The sequence below is a fragment of the Artibeus jamaicensis genome, unplaced genomic scaffold, assembly GCF_021234435.1.
Source record: "Artibeus jamaicensis isolate MK-2021 breed Jamaican fruit bat unplaced genomic scaffold, CSHL_Jam_final scaffold_3151, whole genome shotgun sequence".
Lineage (NCBI taxonomy): Eukaryota > Metazoa > Chordata > Mammalia > Chiroptera > Phyllostomidae > Artibeus > Artibeus jamaicensis.
In genome coordinates, this window is record NW_026522037.1 from 6,059,937 (window position 1) to 6,085,710 (window position 25,774).

Here is a 25,774-nt window from a genome sequence, read left to right on the forward strand (position 1 = left end):
CGTCCGTCTTTGTCAGAAGGGGCCTCCGGCTGCCAAACCCGCGGTCCCCAAACTCCCTGCTTCTGAGTCCAAGTAACGCTGGGTGGACTGGGCCACACCGCTTCCCACCTGGATGAGGGGTTCGGGCCTTCCTGGCGCCGCCCCGCTCCAGCCCGCAGTGACGTCACGCGACGTCACGCTCTACCTGTGGTCCCGAGCAACCTACAAGAGCGCGGGTGTCCTGGGCTGGGAGCGGTGGTCGTCCCAGACCCCGAGAGTTTGGAGACCCAGGAGGCGCACCCGCTCTACGCACAGCCCTTCCGCAATGCGCGCAGAGCTGGTGCAGCTGGTCGGCGGGGCCCGCCCGGGGCCTCTTGCAGGCCTCATTGGGAAAGCAGTGGACAGTGGGCTGTGGACTGGGGGCTGGGGGGCGGGGTGGGAAGGCTACGAGTTCCCAGGTCACAGGTCCCTGTGACTCGAGGTCACAGGGCCTACCACCCTCCAGGTCGGTTTGACTTGGGACGGCCTGTCGCTCCGCAACTCCGGCGCTGGTCTAGTCCCACCAGGCCTAGGGGGCCCTTCCCACGCGCGCCTTGTCCCGCGGGCACCCAGACTGCGGGCGGCGGGCACACACTGACCTGCACCACGGATCCTCCGCGGGGCCCGGGCGTGGGTTGGAGCGGAGGCGGGTACGGAGGAGCCGTGGAGACGTAGACGTGCCCCGTACGCCGCGGCCAGGACTCCACCCTCGTAGGGGTGGGGCGCACGCCGGGGGGAGGGTCACCGAGCATTATTGGAACGAAAACAAAATAAAAGCGGCGTTAAGTGAAATAGCTAACCTTTTTTTTTATTAAATAAAACGACTTAAATAAAAGGGACGGAAAGAAGTGGACCCTGCCTAAATGCAGTCTTGCCCCAAGCCACTGGCTCTTCCCCCACCACCTGGTCGGCCGCCCCTCCTCCAAAGGCCCCCGGGGGGGAAGCAGGTGGCCGGTTGCGGGGGGGGGGAGCCGAAACTTTTATTATTTACATGTTTGGGCAAAAGTACAAAGTATAATACAGGCGCCCGGCCCGGGGAAGCGGGCGTGGGGCGGAGAAACGTAAGGCGCTTTCTTTGTCAGGGCCCTGGCCTGGGGCGGGACTGGGCGCCGGGAGGGGGCTCGGATTGTGCAGCCGCGCGGAGCCCCGGCCCAGCCCCCTCCTCGGCCCGGGGGGATGCGGTTGCGCCCCGGGGCCTCCTGGAGCTCGGTGGCCCCTTCCCCTCTCGGCCTCGGTTCCCCCCCACCAGCCCGGCTGGAGGCCCGAGGCGCCCCACCGCGTGGACGCGGCGATTCTTGGCGACCGTGCGGGTGGGTGGCTCACACCAGAGAGGTGACGGCGGAGACTTTGGAGCTATCCTCCTCCCAGGGCTGCAGATTCTGCAGCGCGAAAAGCGAAGAGTTGTGCAGACAGAGCGGGTCCGGCTGGATGGAGTCGTTGAGGCTCTTTTGGAAGGCGTCGTGTTGCAGCTGCAGCATGAGCCGGCTCGCCTGCTGCCGCTCCGCCTCCCGCTCCTCCGCCGTCTGCCGCCTGCACGGGGGGAGGGGAGGGAGAGGGGCAGCACCGTCATGCACCCGGCACCGCCGGGCCGCCGGCGGGGCTCCAGCCCGCCCGGGAGCCCAGGCCAGCCGGGAGTCTCGAGGCGCAGAGCCCGTCTGCTTCCCTGCCGGTGCCGTACGCCGGTGGCCGGCGGGCGCGTCCCGGGGCTGGGCTGGGTCGCTTGTTTTTGTTGTGCTCCGGGAGGTCGCCGGGAGGGGACTCCGCCCGCTGCCCACCTGCACGCCCGGGTATTGTGGCTTTGCCAACGACAAAGATTGTTTCTTTTGTGAGACAAGGGCAGGGCGTGCGTGTAACAGACTTAGCCCTGCGGCAGCCAGCCGGGAACCCACTGCGCTCCGCGGGTGGGCAGGCTGGTTCTGCAGCGCCCGCCCGAGCGCTGTTCCCGGGCGGGGTCAGCCTCTCCGGTTCTCCCGGGCCCTGTCTCGGACCCCTCTTTCAGGACCGCTTCGCCGTTCGCGGGTTGGATGCAAACAGGGATCAGATAAACAGGGCGCTGGGGTCGGGATGGGGAGCTAGAGGGGGAACGTGGAGTGCGCACGGATTGTCGGAAATCCGAGAGGACCAGTGCAGGGAGAAGGGGAGTTGGAAAGGGGTGGGGTGGGGTGGTGTTGGGGAAGGCAGGTGAGAGGAAACCAGGAGAGGGAAGGAGACAGAATAACACAGGCAGAGAGTTGGAGAGGAGCAAGAGAGCGACACAGGAATGGCCACGGAGGAGAAAGCCGAGGAGCGAGAGAGTGGGGAGAGAAACACAGGCCGGCGGGAAGGAGCGAAGGGAGACGAAAATCTGGGAAGGCAGGGTCGGGGGCAAGGCGCGGCCGGCAAGGCGGAGCAGGGGTAGCGTCGGATGGGCAGAGCGCGAGGCTGCAGCCTGGGGCGGGTGAAGGGCAGGTGCAAGATGGGCCGGGCTAGGCCTCTCTCACCGCCACTTGGTCCTCCGGTTTTGGAACCAGGTCTTGACCTGCGCGTCGGTCATTTTGAGGGACTTGGCGAGCGCCGCCCTCTCGGCGGAGGCCAGGTACTTCTGGCGGTGGAAGCGCTTTTCCAGCTCACAGATCTGCACCCGAGAAAAGGACGTGCGCGGCTTCTTACGCTTGGGCGGCGTCCTGTTCTGGTAGGGGTGGCCGATGCGCCGGGTCACCGTGAAGGGCGTGAGCGCTGCCGCCGCTGCGGAGACACACGAGGCGCCCTGAGGCCCAGCCCGGCCCCACTGCCTTTCAGGCCCCACGCAGACCCCGTGCCGCCCAGTGGGGCGCAGAATGCTCTGCTATGTCGTTCGTCCCGCGCGTTCCCAGCGGCACCAAGCCGCTTGGGAGAGGCCCCCCTACGCCCTGGGCACAGGCTTATTTCCCCGAACTCCCAGATTCTCGTCCCCCCGTGGTTGCCCCGATCCCTGGGCGCGGAGGCCTCCGCCGCGCTTGGGCCTCCGGAATCGTTTCCCGGAGTGGAGCTCACTGGGGCGGCGCCCCTGGCCCCGGGAGGGCCGTGGCCCGGCGCCTGTTCGCCCGCCCTGCTCACCTGTGAAGCGGTCTTTCACGAAGCGGCGGCTGCTCTCCATCCAGGGGAAATTGAGGCCGCCCAGGCTGGAGACCGCGGGCACAGAGGGCATGGCGGGCAGCGCGCTAGGCAGAGGCGGCGGCACGGCTCCGGGCAGCGGCCTGTGCGCTGGCACCCGGATCACGCCGGCGGGCGCCAGGCTCAGGTTGACACTGTAAGATCCTGCGTCCTCGAAGGGCGCGCCGAGGCCGGCAAAGGAGGCGGGCAGAGACGGGTATGTGGCGCCCGGACGGCCCCCCGGGGGCCCTCCCAGGTAGCTGGCGCCGTCGGGGCCCCTCGGGGCTGGCGCGCTGTCCTGGTCCGGGCTGTTGAGGATCTGGTCGATGCCGAAACTGATGGGCTCGTGCGGGTGCGGGGTCTGCGCGCTGGCGGGCGCCTCCATCCTGGGCGGGCGGAAGGGCTGGGCTGGGCTGGGCGGGGAGGCGGCTGGGTCCCCGTTACGGCGCGGCCATGGAGCGCCCGGCGCCTCTCGTCGCACTGAAACTTTGCCAAGAGTGCGCGGGCCCGACAGGCTCTGTGTCATCTTTCTTGAACCGAACCTGGAGTTTCCGCTGCTAATTCCTCTCCCGCCGCAGCCATTGGCTGCGATCAACAAGCCTCTCTCCTCCCATTGGTTCCCGGCTTTCAATAAAGGCCTAATTCATGGAAATAGGAGCTTAGGGACTGTTCCAAGGTGACATCATTTTAACAAACGAACAATAGGTCAAATTTATTAGCTGGGATAATGGGCGGCGGATATTAGCGCCCGAACCGCAGCCTCCCAAACACGAAATCTAACGAAGCTGCAATTAGCAGACGCTCCCCGCTCCTCCGGGTCTGGGCCGCTTCCCCGCCGCAGCGCGGGACCGGTTGGGGCGCTCTGCTGGTGAAACTGTCCTTTGCTGAGGGGGGTTGCCGTTTTCTTCCAAAATTTTTTTTCTTTCATCTGAGCAAAAACCAAACCCTATGAATCCTCTCAGTTACAATGGAATTGCAACCCCGGAATGACTCCGCAGATCCACTGAAGCGCCTTGGACACTCCAGCGCCGCGGGAGCAACGAAAGGGGCGCACCCCAGGGCGCAGGCTCCGCGCTCCTTGCGCCCGGGGCGACGCGAGTACCGCAGCGTGCTCCGCGCTGCCGAGGACACCGACCCGCGTGGGCAGAATTCGCCCCCGCCTGGCTTTCGGCCGCGGCGTCGCGGCCACTTTGGAGACGCTCCCTGGCTCCCGCCGGGAGGACGACGGAGTGACTCAGAGGTGCCCACGCCTGCCCTGCCCGGAGGGGCTCGGGACCCTGGGTCGCCCGGTGGGGAGAGGGGATCCGGCCCCTCGAAGTTCGTTGCAAGATGGACAGGACTTGGTCGCTCGTGGGGACCCGCCCGTGGCGCAGCAGGTGTGGGGACCTAGGGTTCCCAAGGGGCAGGGCGGGAGTGGCTCATATTCAGAGCAAACAGCGGGATTTCTTCGGGTAACCAGAGCAGCGAGCTCCTCCGGCTCCAGGGCAGGCTGCGCGTTGGAACCGCTCCCCGCTTTGCTCGCACCCTCGGGGCTGTCCAGGCAGCCCAGAGGCCCCGTGGACCGGAACGCATGCATGCGGGGCGGTCACCCCCCGCGCCAGCCTCACCTGTCCCCGCCCCCCCACCCACCCCCGCAGGGGAGACACAGAGTCCTTTTCTACCCGCTGGTTCTAGAATTGTCAGGTGCAAACTGACGGCTACACCCTTGGCCAGGCCTCTCCCTCGCGTTCCCCGCCTCGCGGGCGTGGTGAGAGGTGGGATGCGCGGTTGGCCAGAATGAGTCCAAATTAGCGCCGCTCACTTCCTAGCTGAGTGACCTTGGGCAAGTGTCTCCCGGTCTCAGGCTTTGGTTTTCTTATTTGTAGAAAGGACAATGCGTGCACCGCTCGGCTGTCGCGAGCGGGGAGGTCAGGGCTGAGGGCGCCTGGCTTAGGGCCTGGCACTTAGTGGGCGCCGAGCCGGTTGCTGCCCGCCACCTCCCCACCCCCACCACCGCTCCCCGCCCCAGCGTGATGGCTGATGGCTGATGGCTGATTCTTAGGATTCTTGTTTATTTGTTCGCAGTTTTATTTGCGGAGGCTCAGCATCCTGGAGAGAAGGATGTGTCTGTCTCCGGCGGAGCCAGTCTCGGAGGAAGGGCAGTAGGCAGCACGTGGGGGAGGGGTCCCAGGCCCCTGAGTTCGGTCGCCACCGGCTGTGTGACCTTGGGCAAGTCTCCGGCCCTTTGTGGAACCTCAGCGTCCGGCGGGGAGCAGGGGGCCCTGTGAGGTGGGGCCTGCTCCACTCCCTCCAGGGGCCTGGAGCCTTCAGAGGGAGCAGACGCCACTGCTTCTAACCCCGGGCGCGGCCGCTGCGGTGCGGGGGCGCTGCGGTCTCGGCCCGTCCCGGAGCCTCACTCCCCGCGTCTGTGCAGCAGCTCCCCCGGGGGCCTGTGGAAGTGTCTGCGTGGAACGTTGGCGGCTTCTCCACACCTAGGGCAGCAGGAGCTGCTGGAGGTGGTTGGGGACCCGGAGGGTGCCAGGCAGGAAGTGGCGCTGCGCCTGTGCCTCCGCAGAGCCCTGGGAGGAGAGGCTGTTTCTGGTTCCATTTCTTTTTTTTTTTTTTTTTAACCTGATGTGGGAACTGAGGGTCCTGGCGCTTACCAGACTCCCAGCCCCCAGCGCAGGAGCTGGCCTTGGCGCCTCACCCGCTTCCCTTCTGACTTCCAGAGCCCTGGGTTCCAGGCCTATCCTGGCCACTTCCCAGCGGGTGAAACTGGGATGAGAAGTCCCACCCTGCAGGTCTGTGGGCACAGGACCAGGGAGATGGTGTGGGCAGTGTGGGCCGAGCCGGTCCCAGGCCATGGAGAGCGGCCTGGTGCTGAAGAATCGCATTTGTGCCTCTGTTTACCAGGTCTGTGGTCTCAAGGAATTATTGGTCCCCCTTGTGCCTCAGTTTCCTCAGCTAGTAGAGCAGTGGCACCAACATCCTGGGACCGCGGGAGCCCTTCCAGGTGGAAATACCAGCTCGGGGCCTGGCCGGGGAAGGGCTCTGCCTACCTGGCTCCCGGAGACCCTGGGTTTCTGGCACCCGGCACTAGGCACGTTGGGCCAGGGCAGGGATGTCAGGAAAGGAGCAAAGGGGGCAGCCATGGTCCCTGGGACAGTGGCCGCTGCAGCAGCACCTGGGAATGTGTCAGAGACGCAGGTTTTTGGCCCCCAGCCCAGGACCACTGGATCAGAATCTGGGCTAGGGCTCAGCACTCCCATCTAACCAGGCCTGCAGATGACTCTGAGGCACGTTCAGAGTTGGAAGCCAGTGCCCGGAATATGGTTCGTTTCATCCAGGCTTTCGAATTCATTGTTGTAACACTGGAAATACTCAGCTCATTTGAAACTCTCATGCGAATCTGAGTTAATATCGTCTGCATTTCATTCCCAGCATTACTCGGTTGTGCCTTGTGATCTTACGTGCCAAAGGTTTGTGCATTTCATTGGTCTTAAAAGACACTTATTTCATTGTTTTCTTTTTTATGTCATCTTTCAGGAGTGTTTCGATTTATTTTTTATCAATTAATTTCTTCTTTGTTGAAGTGAAAACTTAGTTCATTTTTTTCAATCTTTCTTGGTTTTTTTTTTTTTTTTTTTTTTAATAAACATGTTTAAGGCCATACATTGACTTTTAGGCACCTTTTTCAGCCAAGTATTTTTGATGCTTTTTTTGGTGTTTCTGAGATTAGAATTTTCCTGCTCCTGCTCACCTGCTATCAATTGAACAATCTCACACACACACACACAAATCAAAATTCTAAGAGCTGGGCACCTGGGGCCAGGGGTCCTGGATCCAGAAGGACTGCCTGGGATACGATGTATTCTCAATACTTCCTCGTGGAGAAGCTGGGAGAAAGGGCAGAGCTGGTGCAGGCCTTGCTGGGAGTCAGAGAGGAGGGGGAGGGCTCCAGACGCGACAGGCAGGATGCTGGGATTTCAGCTGCGTGTGTGCAAGAGGCTTGCTCTACCACTGACTTCCCGCGTTGAGTCGAACTCCATTTCCCTGTCTGTGAAATGGGGGAGAGATGGAATCGGGGTTCTTGAAAGACTGATGAAAATATTACGGGCAACTTCCAGAGATGAAGATGCTGGCGTGTAACTCGGTGCATGTGCTGAGTCCCCTGGTCACTTGCCTGCCTGGTCTCCGAGCCCACACCTTGGTCAGAGTCTCTCACGCTTAGAGACACCTGCTGAAATCGATCACTCATTCATCCGTTCGTTCAGCAAATATTTACTACTGAGTGCCCATTCAAGTTTTCTGAATCATGTCCCATCTTTGGGCCTCGGTTTCCCCACGGAGAGAGGCCCAGTGCAGTTTGAGCTCTTTATCGCTGCCTCCCTCCGCCCCCTCCCCCTTCCCATGGGTGGGCTACGGGAAGAACTTTCCTGAAGGGTCTGGAAGGGCCCTGGACTCCGCCAGCCGGAGGAAGGCAAAGCCCCGGGTGCTGTGAGGCTTCAAGGACATCTGGTCCAGGGAGTGAAGCCCCTGCCCAGGGGCATGCAGCTGGGAAGGCTGGGGCTGGGATTCGAACTCAGGGCCGCCTTGTCTACAAAGCCCATGCTTGGCCCGTTACGCCACATCCCCATTTCCCCCTGGGAGCAGGTAGGAAGGACTCTGAGTCACAGGACCCAGCAGGGAGAGGAATTAGCGGGGGGTCACCCAGGAGTGGGGTGAGGGCTGGCTGTGGTGGGGCTCACTTCTGTCCCCTGTACTGGCCTGGAGTTCCTTAACACAGGACAGTGTTGGTGGCATTTGATGCCATGTCCTGGGGCTGAGCCCAGAGCCTGGGGAAAAGGGGCCAGAAGCGTGTGCGGGAATTTGCCGGCACTCAGCTCCGCACTCACTTCCCCCAGCTCTCTGGCTGGTGCCTGTCTGTCCTCGGACACCCGGGTCAGCTGAGGCCTCCCAGCCCACCCTCCTCAGCAGCCCCTGCCCAGAATGCCTCATCCCTGTTGATTTTCATCATTGCCTTTGGATCGGAGATCGTTATCCTGCTCACCAGCTGTGGACAGAGACTTGTCTCACTCCCGGCTTTCTCTGTGATAGGTGAATGAATGAGTGAACGCATGCTTTCCGGGACCCTGCGCTGAGCCAGACCTGGGCCCTGGCCTTGGGGGTGCGCCCTGGCAGCAGCCTGAGAAAGCTGGCTCCCGGGGGGGCCGGGGGCTGGAAGAGGGTGTAAGGGGAGAAGGGGGAGGGAGGAGACGCCTTCCCCCCACAGACAGGCTGGTGGAGGACGCAGGGGCGTGTGTGAGCAGGGACCCAGTGCAGAAAGCAGTGTGTGCGGGATGGCAGGGCTTGGTCGGTGCGTGAGCAGGCACGCTCGCGGCCTTTGTGGAGCCTCCGAACCCGAGCACGTGCCCTGCCGTTCGCTTCCACCGCCCAGCAGCCATTTTTCCTGTTTTCTCTTCTACAACTTTGCTCCCTTCCTGACAGATTTCTCTACTAAATTTGACTTCGTTTCAACACTTTTGTTGGGCAAATTACATTAAGATGGATGTTGCAGGTATGCGTTATGGTTTATTTATCGTGATACTGTTGGTATCTCACACTTATAAATAACTTATGTTATAGCTTTTGTTTGTGGAAATGTAACTTACATATTTTATTACGCTTTCTGTAAACCTCAGAAAGAATCTTGTCAGGGAAGCGCTCTTATCAGCAATCTGAACAGTGAGACGTAAAAATCGACACTAACATTATTTTTTAATATGCCAAGGAGGCAGGTTACTCTTGCCATAGTTTGAAAGGTTTGCTGTCATCATAAACTCACACCTCAATAAAACATTAAAAAGTCTCAGAATGATTTTATAAAGTTCACGGGGGAGGAGGAGTGGGTGGCAGAAAGCACAGACACAACACACCAGGGGCTGAGGGATTGGACCGGCCTTTCTTTGTGGGGGGTGGCAAGCTCCAAAAGGCTCCAGATGCACCCCGCTCTCCAACCCCCTGTCCCCGCCCCCTGCTCCCCAACTGTCCCCAAGCCTGGCTGTGAGGACCTAGTCTGAGGGATTAAGGTAGAAGAGAAACATGAGTTTTGGACCAGGCTGACCTGGGTTTGAATCCTGGCTTGTCCACTTTCTAGCTGTGTGGCTTTGGGTCAGATTTTTAGGCTCAGTTTTCTGATCTCTGGAATGGGGATGAGAATAGTCACCTGACATTCTGATTGGGAAGCATTAAATTTAAATGAGACAGCAATTTGCAGGGCTGGGCAGGTGTGCTCAATACGAGAGAGTGGTTCCGATCATTTAATGCTTGTCTCGAAACTTTCGGCTTCTCCTCCTCCGCCCTGCCCTGCCCTCTGGGTGCACTTTTCTTCTCCTGGCCACGGGAGCTGAGTTCCCTCAAATGCCCCTTCTGGTTCACCCCCCCACCACCCTGACTTACCATTTCCCCGGTTTCTCTCTCCAAAGCTATCCTGTTCTTTGTTCTCATGCTCAGCACTCGACTGGCGGTTAATCTAGTCACTGATCTCAGCTCCTGGCCGCGTGCCAGGCCGGTTCTGCACGTTGGATGGAACCTCCGGCGTGGTGATGCACAGGCGCGCTCTGGGGGAGGAAGGGAGCTCGGGGGGCCAAGCCGAGAGCTTTCCGGGCTTCTAAGATCATCACGCAGTGCAGGGGCCTTGAGCGTCCCCACCTCCCCAGCCTAGAGGGGCCTGACTGGGAGGCACAGAGAAATGGGAACATCTAGAATGCAGCTTTCACGAGGGTTAGGTTCCGAGGTCAGCAGCGTAGGAGGTAAAAACTGAGCAGCGTCAAAATACCTTCAAACTGCGTCTTGCCTGAGTGTCCGCTGGGGCAGGTGGCTTGACGCAGGGCCCCACGTGCGTGAGTGACTTGTGCCCGCACATGAGTCCCGCCAGGAGGACGAGCGGTACCCGCAGAAGCCCCCACCTCCCACCGCCCGTCTGTTTAAGTGGTGGGCTCCGCAGCGCTGCCTGCCCTCTCTCTTCCCTCCCGTTGCTGAATCTGGGTAAGTCCGACACACCCCTGAACTGACAGGAGCACACGGCAAATGCAGCCAGTGCTCTTCTGGGTCGGCTCCACAAGTTGGGGTGTGCCCTCGAATGCTTGTCTTACCCTTGGGAGACCGCGTCCCTTGTCAAGGCCGACTCTGGCAGGCGTGGTGGGGTGAGGGGGCGCAGTTACGGGTCAGGTTTCCACGGGCTGGAGGACAAGCACACAGGTTGTGTTCCTGAAATGCCCAGCTTCCCCGCCCCCTCTTCTCCCCTCGGAAAGGGTGCAGAAGGGAACTGAGCCCTCCAAGGAGAATCGGGGCTCCTCTCCAGGTTTCGGGGGAGGAACTCGCAGCCAAACTCAACCTCTCTACTACCTGTCCATAAGAGTTGTGGCAGGTGGTTCTGAAAATGGGTCCTGAGGGCCCCGCCTCCTGGCACCCACACCCTTGGTCGTCCTCCAGTGCGGGTGTGAGCCAGTGACAGCGATTTTAGGGACCAGATGGAGTGGAAGTGACGGGCGCCCCTTCAGAGCCTGGGTGGGAAGAGGCTGTGACTCCCAGGCCACTGTTCTCCAGGCCACCGGTCCCCAAGGGACAGACCCCTGCTGCCAGCCGCCGGTGGCCGCAGAAGCAGGTCCTTCCCCAGCCGAGTCTCCTGATGACGCAGCCCTTGCTGACCGCCCCTGAAGCAGGGGACCTGGCTGTGGACTCCAGACCCCCAGGGACCGTGACACAATCACTGTCGTTCTAAGCCACTACATTTTGGGGTATGCTGGGTAGCAGGAGTCCCGAGAAAGCAACGGCAAAGGATGTAAATGTCATCGGGTTTCAACGCGCCATTCTGGAATACGTCTTCCGTGGAAGAGACCAGTTCTTGGGGGTGAGGCAGGACTGGCCCCCAGCCCTGCAGTGTGACCTGTGTGAACTGGACTCCCACTCCGGTCTCCTTTCCTCCTCTCACGAGTGGGCGGGCAACGGGGTCTCCCTCCTGGGGGCTGTTGCGAGGATGCAGGGAGGGAGCACAGGTCACTGAGTGTCACTGCAGACACTCAGTAAGTAGGGCCACAGTGGGGCAGGCCTGGCCAGTGCCCGGAGAGCAGCTCTCCAAGGCCAAGGCCGGGGAGCCCTCCACGGCCGGCGTGACACCAGCAGGCGACCTCTGGGGGTGTGGCAAAGACGAGCAAGTGCACACCGTTACTTTGCTGTGTTTCATTACAAGTGCTTTTGTGCCTTTAGCTCCTAGACTTTTGGAGAGATAACAGCCGACGGGCAGGGGTCGGCAGTGAAGAATTTTTTGTGGGATGAACGTGCAGTGAAAAACAGAACTTCTCAGGTCAGGCTTCTTCAGCCGATGTTTTGCGAAGTTCAGAATTTGCCGCCTCCAGAAAAACTGTACTTCTCACTGCCAGTGAGATACAGGGTGAGGCCCACGAAACACCGGAAGCAACCCTACCCACAACACACCTTCCCTGACTTCCTGGGCTCACGTACGGGAGACAGACGTTCTGGGGTGAACTTGGGCGACTCTGCGTTTACGTGACAAGCCTGTTACAAAACTCCACTCTCAGGAATGGCTTCAACAACCACGAGTCTGAGAAATGAAATTGTAAGAGGAGCCTGTGGGTTTACTTCTTCTTCAACAGAAAGGCCCAAATCTCCCATCTTACCAGAAATAAAGGGCCTGAGGTTTACAGCCAGCCTGAACCGTGAAGACAGGACAGTGAGATGCCATTGGCCACCTGGGAGGGGCCGTCTCCCCTCCCGTCCTGGGGGTGCGCCCCACTGCCACCCCCATGGGGACACCTGTCTGTGGAGGGACGGAAAGCAACTACTCCTCCACCTCCGAAGATCTGAACTCTGGTCCCTGGAACTGTTCCGACGGCCCAGGAAGGCCGCGCCGCCTCCGGCCCGAAGGTGTTGGGGTCCCAGAGAGTGAACGGAGCAGGGACGGGGAGCCGGCACCCCCGGGGGTCTCACCGGGCGGCCCGGCTCCCCCCGCAGAAAGGTCTCTGTGGGCAGTGACCGCGCAGCTTAACTCTTCTAGACCGAAGCGCTGCAGATTTATGCCCGTGAAGAGCAAACATTGTTTGTAAGCCATTTAATTGTGTTACTGTCTCTCTGCTTTATCAGATGCCGCTGAGGCAGAGGGGGCTGTGGGGCCTTCGGAGCGCTCCCAGGCTCGGGCTCGGCCCCCACAGCCCAGCGCCCCCCGTGCCGCTCCCTCCAGACCGTTAACAAACTGCTAACACAACGGACCGAACGGCATTTGTCTCCATCTGGGGTCCACGGTGAAGGCTGTGTCGCCCACACTTCTCGGCTCTGATGGAAGAGCCATTAACCGGTCCACACTTAAGCACAAACCTGGTTTATTATGTTCTTTGGTTAAATATCATTTCTACACCGTTTCAGAGCATTGTAAGAACAAAGATAAGGACATTTTAATAGAAAGAGTGAAAACACTTCTTTTTCGGAGCAAAGAATGGATTTACATAGAATGAATTTGCACTATTATAAATTCTTTTAATTAGGCGGGACTTATAAAAAGGTAGGGCTTTTGTTGCTGTTTGTTTTGAAAAATAGATCCCCCTGGGCCAGCCGACATGGCTGTGCTGGGCCCAGGCCCACAGGAGTCTCTGGGAAAGGCGCTCCCCCCACGGCCGGTCGGAGAAACTGTGTCAGCTCATCATGTCCAGGCCGCACGGCTCGGCGCCGCCGTCGCTGCGCAGGGCCTCTGCCACGTCTCTCCTGAACACGGACAGGTTCTGGGTGAACCTGCGGAAAGAGGAGGAAAGGGCCGAGGGCAGCGGCGGGGCGCGGCGGCACCGGCGTCTGGACGGCCGGCCCACGGTGGAGTTCAGCACCCTGGAGAGGGCCCCGCGTCTGGCTGGCGGAGGCCTCCTTCCGCTCTAACCAGCAGGACCGCCCGCCCCTCCCAGAAAATGAAACACTCTGACCAATGAGGGGTGCATTTTGTGGTTATGCTATTTGAAAACTGTTTTTAAACCAGTCAAATCACACACTGATGGTACAGGACATTATAAAGAACTGAAGCCTAGGTTCGGCTTACGTTTGAATTCACACCATCATCAGAAGTCTTCCCAAAGGTAGGTAGCAGTACCCTCATTCCACAGACGAGAAAACTGGACTCAGGGCTTCGAGAGAGGGGCACTGGGCTGGGCCGCCTGGGCCCAGACCCTGGCTCCACCACTGCTTAGCTGGGTGACCTCGGGTGAGTACACAGGTGCCCCATACGGGGAGCTGCCCCCTGGGATGGTGGGAAGTGAGACTTGTTACCTGGGACAGTGCCCGGCAGTGCTCAGTGTGGAGCTGGCGCTGGGGAGACACCGCCCTTGGCGGTCAGGCCCCCGGAGGCGAGGAGGGCCGGCCCGAGGCTGCACTCCAGCTCCCCAACCCGCCGGAGGCACCGAGGGTCCCCGCTCAGTGCCTTCTGCCAGTTGCCCCTTTCTGCCTGAGGGGGCATCCCAGCAGGGAACAGAGTCTACGGAGCCCACCCACTTGGCCTCGCACTGGCGGCACCCAGGCCGGAGACTCCAGGACACACTGGGACGGCCGATGTGCACTGCGGACGGTGCGGCCCGTGAACGCTGCCGCTCTCAGCAGAGGGTGGGGACAGGCAGCTGTCCTCCCTGCAAACATCGCTCCTTACTGTCTGTCTTCATCAGGAGCTCCCTGCACCATTATTAGTTCACCACTGGTGTCCCCCATGCCCGGTGCACGGTGGGTGCTCCGTGACATTCTGTGCTCCGAACAGATGCAAGAACTCGGGCGCGGCTGTTAAGTGCGCGCCCTCTTAGTTAGGTCTCCCGGGCGGCTCAGGGGACTCTGCTGTTACAAAAGCAGTCACCACCGCACCCCCTCCGCTTTTTTTTTGGACCAGCCACTCTTAAAGGCCAGGCAGGGGAGCTGATGTTCACTGCAAGTCCTGTGTCCTCGAGACGACTCTCCACTACATTCTGCATCTAAACATCACGGCCAATTCCCAGGGTCTCGGTTCTACTAGTAAATAAACTGAGGACCCGCGAAGCCGACGCACTCGCTGCCACGCAGCCTACAAAGGTCAGGATGAATTTCAATTGGAGTCGCCTGCCTTCCAAGCCCGCGCTTGTTCAAATGCTGGGAAGCCCTTCCTCGTCCTTTGCAGCAAATCCGAGCTCTCTCTGGCTTTTTGTTGGTTACTTTTTGTCTCTCTCCTGCTGGACTGTAAGCTTAAGCGGAAGCTGGGACTTGATTCCCCTGGGCCCCGTGCAGTCCCTGGCAGGATGCTTGCAGGACACGGATGCCCAGTCGTGATTACCGGGCAGAAGGGGAGGGAGCCAGGGTTCCCAGGTGTAACGGAACAGCCACGTGCACAGGTGAGCCGTGTTAGGCACCGCCCGGTTCTTTCCCACAAACCGGAACCTCCCCCTCCCCCAGAGACGCCGAGCCCACCGCGTGTTGCTCACCTGTCCCTGTTCTTGACGGACAGGTTCTGCTCCACGCCTTCCATCAGGTTCCTGAAGCACTGGGCCAGGCCCTCCTGCTTGGGGAGGGGCTGGCTGTCGATCAGGCTCGCCCTCAGTTCACTGAAATACTGTTGGGGGACAGGGCAGGCGTCAGAGCTCTGCCCAAAGCTGGGGCCTGAGGAGAGGCCTGGGCCGGGGGCCCGACCGGCTCCCAGCTGCCCGGCTCCCCACTGGCGGGGGAGCGGCAGCCGGGTCCAGCCTGCGCTGTGAGCCTCTGCAGGAAACCAGCCTTCCAGAGCCCGCCTTGCATTCCCCTTCCTCACAGAGCCCTCTCCTGTGACTGTCCTGTTGTCACCGAACGACTCAGGCTGACGGAGTCCTCGCCTCCTCTGCGGGGACTGGGCAGGCAGAGGCCTTCCCGACTCATCTCCATGTGTCATGGAGAGGCTGGGACAGGCAGGGCCTCTCAGGCGGACGGGAGGACGGACTGACGGCCCGGCCCGGGGTCCCCTCATCTTCACGGCTTCAGTGAGTCGCCCCCGACAGCCCTGGGCTTTGTCTCAGTCCCTGCCCTCCGGGGTGCAGATGGGGCCGCTCCATTCGTTGGGCGGGCGCGAGAGGAGCGTGCTGGGTCCTGGGGGGACGGTCTGTGGTGCCTGGTCACATCGGACCGCAAAGCCCCTTCTCCGCTCGGGGTGGGGGCGCTGTGGCACAAACAGAAGCGGTCGTGCAAACACGGCCCCTAATGATCGCAAACGGCCTGATTTCGGGACAGAGAAAACATTTTGCCAGTCACGAGTTTCCCCGTCCCAGCCCAAACAGCATGGTATTTAATTTCCGTCAGACATTAAAACAGCTCACATCAAAAACCCACATAATTAATATGGAGTCAGACGAATCCTTAAATACTATATATCAGAGGCATTAGATGTGAGCCTCACTGTCTTCCTGAACAAGATTGGGAATGCGCAGAACTACTTATTTTTCCTTTTTATAATGATGCAGTGACTCACACCAAATAGAAAATTATTAGTTTTTCATCCCAAACCATGAAATATTGCCTCCATCAGTAAAGTATAATATTGTGATGTCATAAGCTTTTTCTAAACACTGAATTTGCCCTTATTCCCTCTCAATCATTTTAAAAGAACTGCTCTCCTTTATAGAGCCTGGATTTAAATCACAATAACGCCGGCGGAAGATGAATGGCCGTCCTCCGGAGTGTGGCTAAAATTGGATACTTCAGCACAGGTGAGTGATGAGACAGAGCTGCTCTTTTTGATATATTTTCCCCTTCTATTAGTTTCCTTCCAAGGCTGGGGTTTCAGTTTGAATTTTAATGTATGCGCCTCCCTCTGATCTCGCTGTCTCTCCCCCCAGTACTATCTTATTGTACAGACAATTCATTCTCCGGAGCAGTGACGCGCTGTTCCCACCCACCGCTGGGGGACAGGGTGGCTTCCAGAGCCAGCCCCGGGCGGGCGGCGTGCACTCGGGGACTGGAGGCGTCCACTGCCGGGTGAAGGGGGCTGACTCTGGGTTTGGTCCCGGGGGGCTGCTGCTGCGGGCTGGGGCAGTGGGGGTCCAAGACTTAAGTGGAGGCCAGGGAAGGGGCAAAAGGGATCGCTGCTCAGAAATCCCTTGGAACACGGGGAGGAGACGAGGGTGGGCTTGAAGGACTGCTGGGCACGTGCCTGCCCCGTGCGAGGGAGCTCTGGGTTCCAGAGGACCTGGCCCCGAGGCCTCTGTTTCACTGAAGAGGACCTGAGTCCCCTGGGGAACACGCTCCGCCCCTGGGGCTCCAGCTCCTGGCCGAGTGGCGGCTTCGTCCTTTGCCGTGGCAGCAGGGCCTCCCGTGCAGCTTCTGCCCCGCCCGGGGCCCGGCCCGTGGCCCTCCCTGCAGCCCACTCACCTTCTCATGGAGCAGAACGAGCCCCAGGAGGGGCCTGGACACCGACCACTGGTTCCGACAGTCTTCGAAGACGATGGTGTTCATGAGGACAGACATCATCTAGGAGACAGAGTCACAGGAAGACCCGGCTGCTGTGGCTCGGAGTCCCTCCCGCCACCGGTCCCTGCCTCTCGGCCCCGAGGTGCTTCCCCCTACACTAGGTTGCCAGGCGAGAGCCCAGCTCCCCTTTCTTTCTGCCTCTTAGAGGAGGGAGCGGGACGCCTGCCGTGTCGCCGGCTCAGGCTGCTAAAGGCTCTCGTTTGCCCTTCCCTGATTTGGTCACGTGCTCACTTCACTGCTACGTGTACATCCACCCGTTCTCTTCAATTCGAAGCCTGCAGGACAGCCAGTGGAGGAAAGGGAACACAGGCGTCTCGCCCAGCCTCTGCCCTTGAGGAGCTAGCTGGGAGCTCCCGGGGCAGACCACCAGGGGACAGCTGGAGGGACACGGGGCTGGGTGGGCGCCGTGCCGTGGGCATGCAGTGGAGGGCAGAGAGACAGGTGGGCCAGAATCAAGACCCCAGTGCCGGTGGGCAGGCCACGCCCGAGGGTCTGCACCTCATCCCGATGGCAGTGGGAGCCCGCCGTGGGTGCACGGCCAAAGGGGCACAAGCTCAGACTTGTCTGGGGACACAGGCGACATGTCCTGTGCAGGTGACGTGAAAGGAGGGCACAGGCCACCACGCACACCACCCCCACCGGGCTCTGGTGACGCTTGGCTTCCCCTGTGGCATTTCTGCATCCAGTTCACACTTCGACCTTGGGCAAGTTACCCCGCCTGCCCTCTCTGTCTCCACGACCCCGCCTGCCCTCTCTGTCTCCACGACCCCGCCTGCCCTCTCTGTCTCCACGACCCCGCCTGCCCTCTCTGTCTCCACGACCTCGGCTGTGAAGAGGAAAGTAAGGATCCGGCAGGAGGAAGCTCCGAGAATCCAACGAGACGGCGCAGGTAAGAAGTGCCGCGAGGAGCAGGAAGTGCTGCAGACGTGCGCAGTCACCGCAGTGACGGGCTCCTCCGCAGCTCTCAACACCTGCCACTGCACATCGCCACCGTCACCGTCGTCCCCCTGGGACACCGAGGCTGGTGGCGAATGAAACCTGCCAGTCCCCGCCTGCGTGTCCTGCCTCTCCGGGGAGAGGCGAGGTCTCCAGCCCGACCCCAAGCATCGTCTGCGGGTCACGTGTTTCTACGGGCGACCTAACGAGCCACCCAAAGTCACAGAGCCACAAATTAAATTGACAAGCAAAACTAACAGACCCACGGAGACGATCTAAAATATTATGCGCTTCACAATGTGAAGGCAGAATGGATATTTTAATGGGAAAGATGCAAGTTAGAGGTACTGAACTCCTCTCGTAACTGACAAAGCATCCTGAAGTGATGTGCCAATTACTTTATACGGTTCTCCCGTGGATTCATTTGTCTGAATGCATGTATTTATGTCTGTAATAAGTAAGGGGATGTTTGAATAAAATACTTTTCTAAAAATAAAGTTAGCTAAAGTGGATGGTTTTTTTCCTTTTTTACTCTTCCGGAAAAATGGAAATTAGTGAGCAAATCTGCTCAAACGGCACTGACATGGCGGCCTCTTTGCAGAGTTCTTTTCCCTAATAATCGTGGAGGGTGTGGAGGGCGGCTCAGCCACTCGGCAAGTTCCTTTGGAGAAGGAACATCTCCTTCCCCCACGAGGAAGCACACCGGGGGCGACACCCAAGTACAGAAGCCTGTCCCTGGGGAGGGGACTCGCTGTGGGGGACAGTGGAGATGCGAGGGGCGGGCTCTCTCGACGGCGCCAGCCCACCCGGCCCCCTGGGCTGCCAGGCACCAACAGTGTGTGCAGGCGATGCTAGCGGAAGTGGCCTCCCCAACTGTTACAGGGATGGTCAGAATGGCCGTTTCCAGTCTGTCCAACCCAGGCTGCCATTTCCGGGGCCTATGTCCAAAAACACACACGAGCCCCGGACTGTCCTCGCCGTGTTCTGCCCAGCTCAGGAGGGGACCGCTCGGGAAGGGCGCAGGCCACTCCACCCTGCCTCGCCTCTTCCTCGTCCCCCTTTCTCGTTCCCACCGGCTTCGGCAGATAACAGGGAACCCCTTGATGACGTGACACCCACATGCTGTGGTAGGGACAGGCTTTGGAGCCAGTCAGAACTGATGAGGCCAAAGCCCCACCTGACTCAAACTCAGGAGCTGGGCAAGCCGTTCACTCCTCTGAGCGCTAGTTCCTTGTGTGTGGGTGGGGGACGATCACGACTACTAGAGGGGCTGCTGCGAGGACTAGCGCTTTCACAGGCCTCAAAAGTCACTAGCATTTCTTCACCCCAACTCTGGCTCCCTGGCCCAGCCCAGTGGAACCTCCTGGCTCAAGGAAGCACCCCATTTCATGTCTTGATTGTGCACAGGTAATCAGATTGTAGTCTCCTCACAATCTAACTTCACTGAGATCTGCAGTACAAACAAACAAGCAAGCAAACAAAAATAACAGCAAAACCCTAAAATGGGAGCCAGTCCAAAAGGCGTCCTCATTTGGTCTGGTACCTGTGTCAGCACAGACTTTGAACAACAGTGTTCCTGCTGTTCTGAAAACCCGTGATCTTCCCAAGAAAACCCAAAGCTACTCTGCAAGGACGTGACCTGCAGCAAGAGAGCAGAGCAATGCCGTGTGCGTGTGCGCTGCGTCTCTGCCCCTCCCCTGCTTCCTGGAGCCCAGCGGACTTCCCGACCCAGGAGTGCAGGGGATGCACTCCCGGCGGCAGGCCGGGCACTGTGGAGGCTCCCGGTTCTGTCTCCCGCGGGCGCAGAGGAAGCACAGGCGTGGCGTGTACTGCAGGCCGCGGCGCACGGTCTTTCGAGGGAGGCTGGCGCTCAGTGGAGCAGGATGGCTGGGCAGAGTGCACAGTGCTGACTGCGGTGGGGTGGGGCAGGGAGACTGGTGGGCAGACCCCTGAGTGCTGGGAGCACGAGGGACTTCTCTGTGAGCCCGGGGCCCATCAGAGTGTGGGAAATAGCTGCTGAATGAAAGGAGGAATCCATGACAATGAAGAAATGAACGAAAGGGAAAGAATGAGTGAAATACCAAGGACCAAAGCATAAAGAGCTCAAGATCTGGGGCTGAGAAGGGATGGTACCGAGAACAGAAGTTCTGGCCTCAGTCTATGGTGCAAACCTGAAACAGGTCAAGACCCGAATCGACGTGCCGCTCACTTCCGAGGGCCGGGCTCTCCTGTGCAGACTCACTGCCGTCCGCCTGGCCGGCAGCTCCCGGGGCAGTCGCACAGGGCCTGCAGGCCACGAGGCCGCGAGCGCCACCTTTCTCAGGACAGCCCTTCCACTCAGGAGGCTGGGCCCGGTGAGCTCTCTCCACGGACAGCCCCTGGGCTCAGTGCCTCCGGGCACGCATGCTGGTGCTTCTGACCCTTGGCTCACTGGCTGCAGTTCACAGACGGAGGGCCTGGGGTCCTGACAGTAGAGGCTTGCTCAAGACGGCACCGCTAGCAGTTCTCACCATGTGACGTGGGACTAGGATCTGTGATCGGGTCTGCCTGAGTCCTGAGGTTGTGCCTGCTGCCCCGCGCCTTGTGGGGGAGTCGGGGCCAAAGCCACCCCGTGGCGGGGCACGCAGTCCGTCTGGCTCTGGCTGCAGCTTTCTGGAGGGCTGACAGTGACGGCTTGTTCCTGGGCGCGGCTGCTGCTCCCACCTTCTGTGCGTGTCCCAGGCACGCTGCCCGAACGTGTCCCCTCTGCTCAGCAACGCTGCTGCTATGAGGCGTCCGGCAGCCCCCGAGAGCCCTGGGACCGGAGTCCAGGGCAGCAGCCCCCGGAGCCTTTGCAGCAGGGCCTCCTGCCTCCGGCCGAAGGCTTTTACAAACCTGGTCGGCACACCTGCGGACTCTCCGGATGAGCAACAGTGCACAGGATTAACAGCCCGGCTCTGAAGAACGGCCCGCTGAACGTTGTCCTGAAAACAATGGCTTCCCTCCCTCTAAAAACACCCCGCACACGGCAATTTAAATGAACATCCCGGAAAACACTGGGAAATTGGGCTCATTTCCTTTGAGTTCTGAGACTCCCTATAAAGCAACACTTCTCATTTCTAATGCTTTCTGAGCACACTGAATAATCTAACCAAAAACAGTCCAGGCTTCTAGAAATAGGTGGAAAAATCCAAATGCCTCCCTCCCGCTTCCTATTTGTACCAGAAGGAGGGGTGTCCAACCCGCAGGCCACATGCAGCCTGGGATGGCTGGGAATGCGGCCCACACAGAACCGTACACTTACTAAAACATCACGGTGATGTTTCTGTGCGATTACCTGTCGCAACATATTTAACGTGTGGCCCGAGACAACTCTCCTTCTTCCAGTGGGGCCCAGAGACGTCACGAGGCTGGACCCCCCACCCCTCTGGAAACCGAACCTGAAGTGATGAGGTGAACCCCAACCCTCTGGGGGTCAGACCCTCAACACACTCAGGGAACTCAGCTCTTTCCCCTCTGACCCCATCCCCCGCTCAGGGTTGCACGACAACACAGCCACAGTGTGGATCCGGGAACTGGAAAACGGCGCTGGGACCGGAGTGCACCTGTCTTGTCCAGAGGAGGTGGGAGGGGGCCCGACAAGGAGGCTTCGGTTCAGACCAGCGATTTCAACTCTGTCACCTCACGGCACACACTAACTACTACAATTCCGTGGCACAACAAGAAAATGTGTTTTTTGCTGATCTGACAAAAGAACAGGTATACTTTTGATTCATTTGTGCTGGGCAGCTATTGTTGTGTTGGCTGTTATCATTTTTTAATTTGGCAACCTACGGGGAAAGAGGTCCGTGCCTCTGACTGAACAGCCAGGTACTGCATGTTGTAAAAATTCCTGTGGCGCACTGGCTGCCATCGCTGGTTCAGACAAAGGAAGGGCAGAGCTAAGGAAAGGTGAGGGACCCGGAAAAGAGCCTGGACGGAGGCTGGGGCTGTGCCCAAGGGGACCTGTCTGCAGAGTGGAGTGTCCTGATGTGTTAGGCGGGGGCCTTTGTGGGAAGAGGGGTACAGTACAAGATGACCCGTGCCCCGGCCGAGCCAGGTGGCCCCTGATTCTGAGGCAATGAGCAGGTGATGTTCTGAGGAATGACCAACACTAAATGCCCCCAACACTCAGAGTTGATTCTGAGCCCCAGGTGCCCTTTGGCACCTCCCCTGGCCTTTTGGAAGGCCGGTGGCAGAGGAGGGACGGGGCCTGGGGGGCCCGAGTGCCGCTGATGGGGGGATGCGTCTGGACTGCCAGTGCCTGTGGGAACAAGGGAGCTGCTGTCTCGGCCACGTGCTGCTCCCGACGAGGCCCGGTGCATGGGCAGCACACGCTGAAATGTGATCCTCCTCCAATTAGACACGAGTCACCTTTAGGGAAAAGGAATCAATTGTTCTCTTCGTCTGCTGTCTGCCCCTGCGGGTCAGCGGGACGCTACAGGAAGTCGAAGCAGAGGGCAAATGAGCGTGCACTTCCCTGCCTGGATTAACCGCGCCCCACCGTCTGCGTTACCTCTTTTAGTGTCTACACAGTTAGCACACGCTTAAATTCCTACACGTCTTTGTAGCCTCGTAATAGGAAAATGCACTTAGCACTTTAAATGAAAAAACTATCCAACGAAATGCACGACAAAGTGAGCCTCTTTTCACAGACACAAGATCGCGGTCAATCACGGGTGCCCCCTTCTCCTCTGGAAAATCATTCCGGGGTCCTGCCTCCTGGGCCTTTGCACGGGGCTAACTTTGCTAAAAAAAAAAAAAGATAAGCAAAGAGGCTCCTTACCAATAAAGGCTCTGCAGGACTGGTTACCTCGGCCGGCTCTGGTCTTGTATCAGCGCTGCGTGCCACAGCCACACCAATGGCACCCTCCCCGCCACCCCTCCTTACAGCAAGTTAAGGGGTGCTTTCTCTCCAAGTGATACACGGCCTAGAATATTTCAGAACGCTTCCACCCACCATGAAATCTAAGGAAAGCCACGACGCAGTTCTGCTGCTGTTTCAATTTCCCCTGTTACCAACATTACCCCTAGTTCTCGAAGCGTGCACTTGAATCATTGTTTATTGGGGGAAGAATTACCTGCCAGTCTCCCAGCTTGTAAGACAGAAGATAAAGTTGGAATGCAACTTCAGGATTAATTAATTGAGAGTATTGCATGTAATGTGTCTATTCTGAGTGTTACTGCGCTCATCACAATGAAAACAGTTTTATTTTCCATGGTTGAAATAAATTATCATAAATAATTCATTTCAATGGCAGAGATGTACTGGAGAGCAACACCAACGAAATTGACTACACTACACTGTGAGCCTCATTCTTGAATCTTCATTATCCATTGGAAACTTTTTCCGAGTAGTAAATCATATTTCAAGTGGCTGCAGACCTCATAAAGCAGCTTGCTGCATTAGAATAACACTAGAAAACCCAGGGCTCTGCAAGGCTGCAGGCTTTGCCACTCAGCACCATTTGGGGAACTGTTTCTCATTCTTCTCCTGCCAACACCGAACAGAACACTTTTCAACGTGATGTGAAAATTAAGCATCACTTGTCAAAAACATTATTTCAATTTCCTCTGGGTAGGAATGGTGGCAAAAAAGCAGAGGAATAGCTCTCAACGCCAAGGCCACTTTCCTCGGCCACGTGACACTGTTACTTGTAGCTCACGGGCCCACATGGGCGACTGGCTCACACCAGCCTCTGGGGGGTGGTGGTGACGATTAGCCAGCAGGTGTGCAAGCTCAAGGGAGACCAACAAAGGCACATGCGCTGTGATTCTGACGGGAAAGACCTGCCCATCTTCACAGGAAGGTGGTATTTAACTTGAATCCTAGCAGATGCACAGAGCATCGCGGGGAAGGAGGATCTATCTGGAACAGACGATGAAACGAGAAAAAGCACAGGAGACAGGGCTTGGTCTGTGCGAGAAGCAGTGAGCCCCACGTGGGAGCTTCTGAGTGAGACTTTTTGAGCGGCAGGATGAGGAGTTGATGATGAGGGGAAGGCTGAGCCCAGGTGTAAGAGGCCTTTTGGGTCACGTGGGTGCAAAAACGAGTCTGGGCCGGGACGTGAATGGGAGCCCTCCACGGCCCGTGGAGTGGAGCAGTGACCGATGGGAACTGGGGACCGGCACCAGGGGCAGCTGCAGGCAGGGGCACGGCTGCGGTGGCAGACACACAGAGACGACCGGAATTCCCTACTGCATGCCTCGCTTTCTTCCCAGTAAATGAAGTCTTTCCAAGAAACCCGACCTGATACAGAAGCTGCAGGTAAACACTGAGCTTTACGGACCTGGCCTCAGGTTCAAGGCTGCCAATGGAGAGAGAAGGGGTCAGGTGCGAGGCTGCCACGCAGCACCACCGTGGTGGAGAGGTGCTTGTGTCCAGCAGGCCAACAGTCCAACAGTGAATTCGGGGGTAAGGGGCAGTGACAGGAACCCGAACGAGGGCACACAGAGATGCACGGCAGAGATGAGAACAGGCACGTGCTGGCGTGAAACATTCAGTGACAAAATAAACAGTGAGGCCACTGGCAATCAGGGAGGGAGCGGGAAACAGCATGCAGCCCTAGCGAACAGCTCTTCCCGATGAATATCGTATTTCACAACCGAGCGACACAGGGCAGAATGGCACAAGGGCAGCTCAGCACCGTGCATGCGCCGTGCAATGAATATTGTATTTCGGAATAAACGTATTACCCTACAGTAGGAGGGCCGGAGTTTCATCGCCCCTCATCTGTCACCACGTTCTCTCTGGTTTCGTGGGGGGATTTGGTTAGATGGACATAAAACCCTTCATAACCAACAGGGGAGGATTATTTCACTTGTCATGCTCACAATGATTCTGAGTGGGGAGAAAAGGTATTTCTGTGGAAGATTCACGGGGCCCTCAGAAGCGCTTTCCCTTGAAGACTGGGCTCCGGCCCACATTCAAACCCCAGCGGATGGCGCGCTGCCTCTCAGGTCTGAGGGTTTTTATTTATAGTTGTCTAAATGGCGCGGCGAGCGCTGGCCCAGAGGCCGGGCAGATGATTCCGAGATGTTGCTGAGGTTCTCGAGCTCTTTTGCCCCGATAATCTCACAGGGACGCTAAGAAACGATAGTGACTGGAAGTGCTGGGAATCAAACCTCGTTCCATGGTTTCTTCAGACACTGGCCGACCGCCTCCTCTGTCCCGGGCTCCGGGTCCGACCCCCGGGATGCAGATATGCAAGGCATGGTCCCAGCCCTCAGAGAGCTCACGGTCAAGTAGGTGAGGACATGCGCAGTATTTAAATGACAACAAGAAAGTACTGCAAGCGCCACAAACGTAGGTCTGCACAGGGGGCTTTGAGAGACCAGAGGCAGACTGCCTCAGGCTGGGGGGGTGCAGGTGGGGACCCCCCAGTGTGTTGTAGGGAATGAGCCAAGGCAGTCAGGTGAGAAGGGTGGGCAGGTGCAAAGGTGCGGGGAAGTGGGGTGGCGAGCAGTTCTCAGGGGCGGGAGGGGGCGTGTGGGCCAGCCTGGTGAAGGGCCTCGGCAGGTGCTGGAGAAGGTGGACTGCATCCTGCAGGAGATGGGTAGCATTCGAGGTGCAGGAACCCTTCCAGCAGGGACGTGGAAAGGTGACCTGCCTCTGTGACCAGGGGGTCAGAGCTTGCAGAAGTCTGGGCCACCTCACTTATTCCAAGAGGACACGACTTCTTGTCCTGTGCTAGGGCCGGGAAGCCACAGACGGGGTGCCTGGGTGTCCCGGGCCTCGGCGGGATGTGCCTCGGCGCCTGCCCTGCCGCTCTGTGGCCACCACCCTGAGAAATGGCACTGCCATTACTTCCGTTGGCCCACAGCACATAACTTAATAGTGTCCTCTGTCAGGAACGGTTCTCTTTGTCAGAAAGCTTTTTATTGATGCTCAACCTTCATTCTCCCTTTCTTAATATTATCCCATTATGCCAATACTCCATTGTGCCAGGCTAAGTAATTCCCTTTCCTCCCTGGCATTTACATCCTCTGAGTATTTATAGACTTATCAAATGCCCCATTTAGTTGTCACTTAGGCTGGCTATACATATTTAGCTTCTTTAATCTGGCCCCATAAGCCAACCCTTCCATTCTCCTAAATCACTTGAGTTACTCTCCTCCAGGTTTCTGTCAATTTGTTTCTGGCCTCTCTGTAATTCAGGGGGCTCAGAAAACAGACTGGGGGGCGGGGAGTGGGAGGGCCTGCTCCCTCGGTGGGATGGGAGCATAG

The 25,774-nt window shown here is 58.7% G+C and overlaps 2 protein-coding genes across 4 annotated transcripts in view; both read right to left on the reverse strand.

The window, feature by feature from the left end:
* Positions 1–1,337: 1,337 nt before the first annotated feature.
* On the reverse strand, positions 1,338–3,655 carry TLX3 (T cell leukemia homeobox 3). The gene is made up of 3 exons (XM_037127873.2): positions 3,094–3,655; positions 2,499–2,742; positions 1,338–1,548 (listed from the first exon to the last, which is right to left on the reverse strand). Exons 1-3 carry the CDS (start codon positions 3,653–3,655, stop codon positions 1,338–1,340), a joined length of 1,017 nt encoding a protein of 338 aa, XP_036983768.1.
* Positions 3,656–12,486: 8,831 nt separating this feature from the next.
* Positions 12,487–25,774, reverse strand: part of RANBP17 (RAN binding protein 17) — a 236,875-nt gene continuing 223,587 nt past the window's right edge. For all 3 annotated transcript variants that reach the window (XM_037127901.2, XM_037127899.2, XM_053656934.1), the window contains 3 exons: positions 16,495–16,593; positions 14,583–14,710; positions 12,487–12,891 (listed from right to left, as the gene is read on the reverse strand). In XM_037127901.2, the coding sequence (XP_036983796.2) occupies positions 12,795–12,891; positions 14,583–14,710; positions 16,495–16,593 (324 nt within the window). In that variant the 3' untranslated portion in view covers positions 12,487–12,794. The remainder of the gene's footprint in view (positions 12,892–14,582; positions 14,711–16,494; positions 16,594–25,774) is intronic.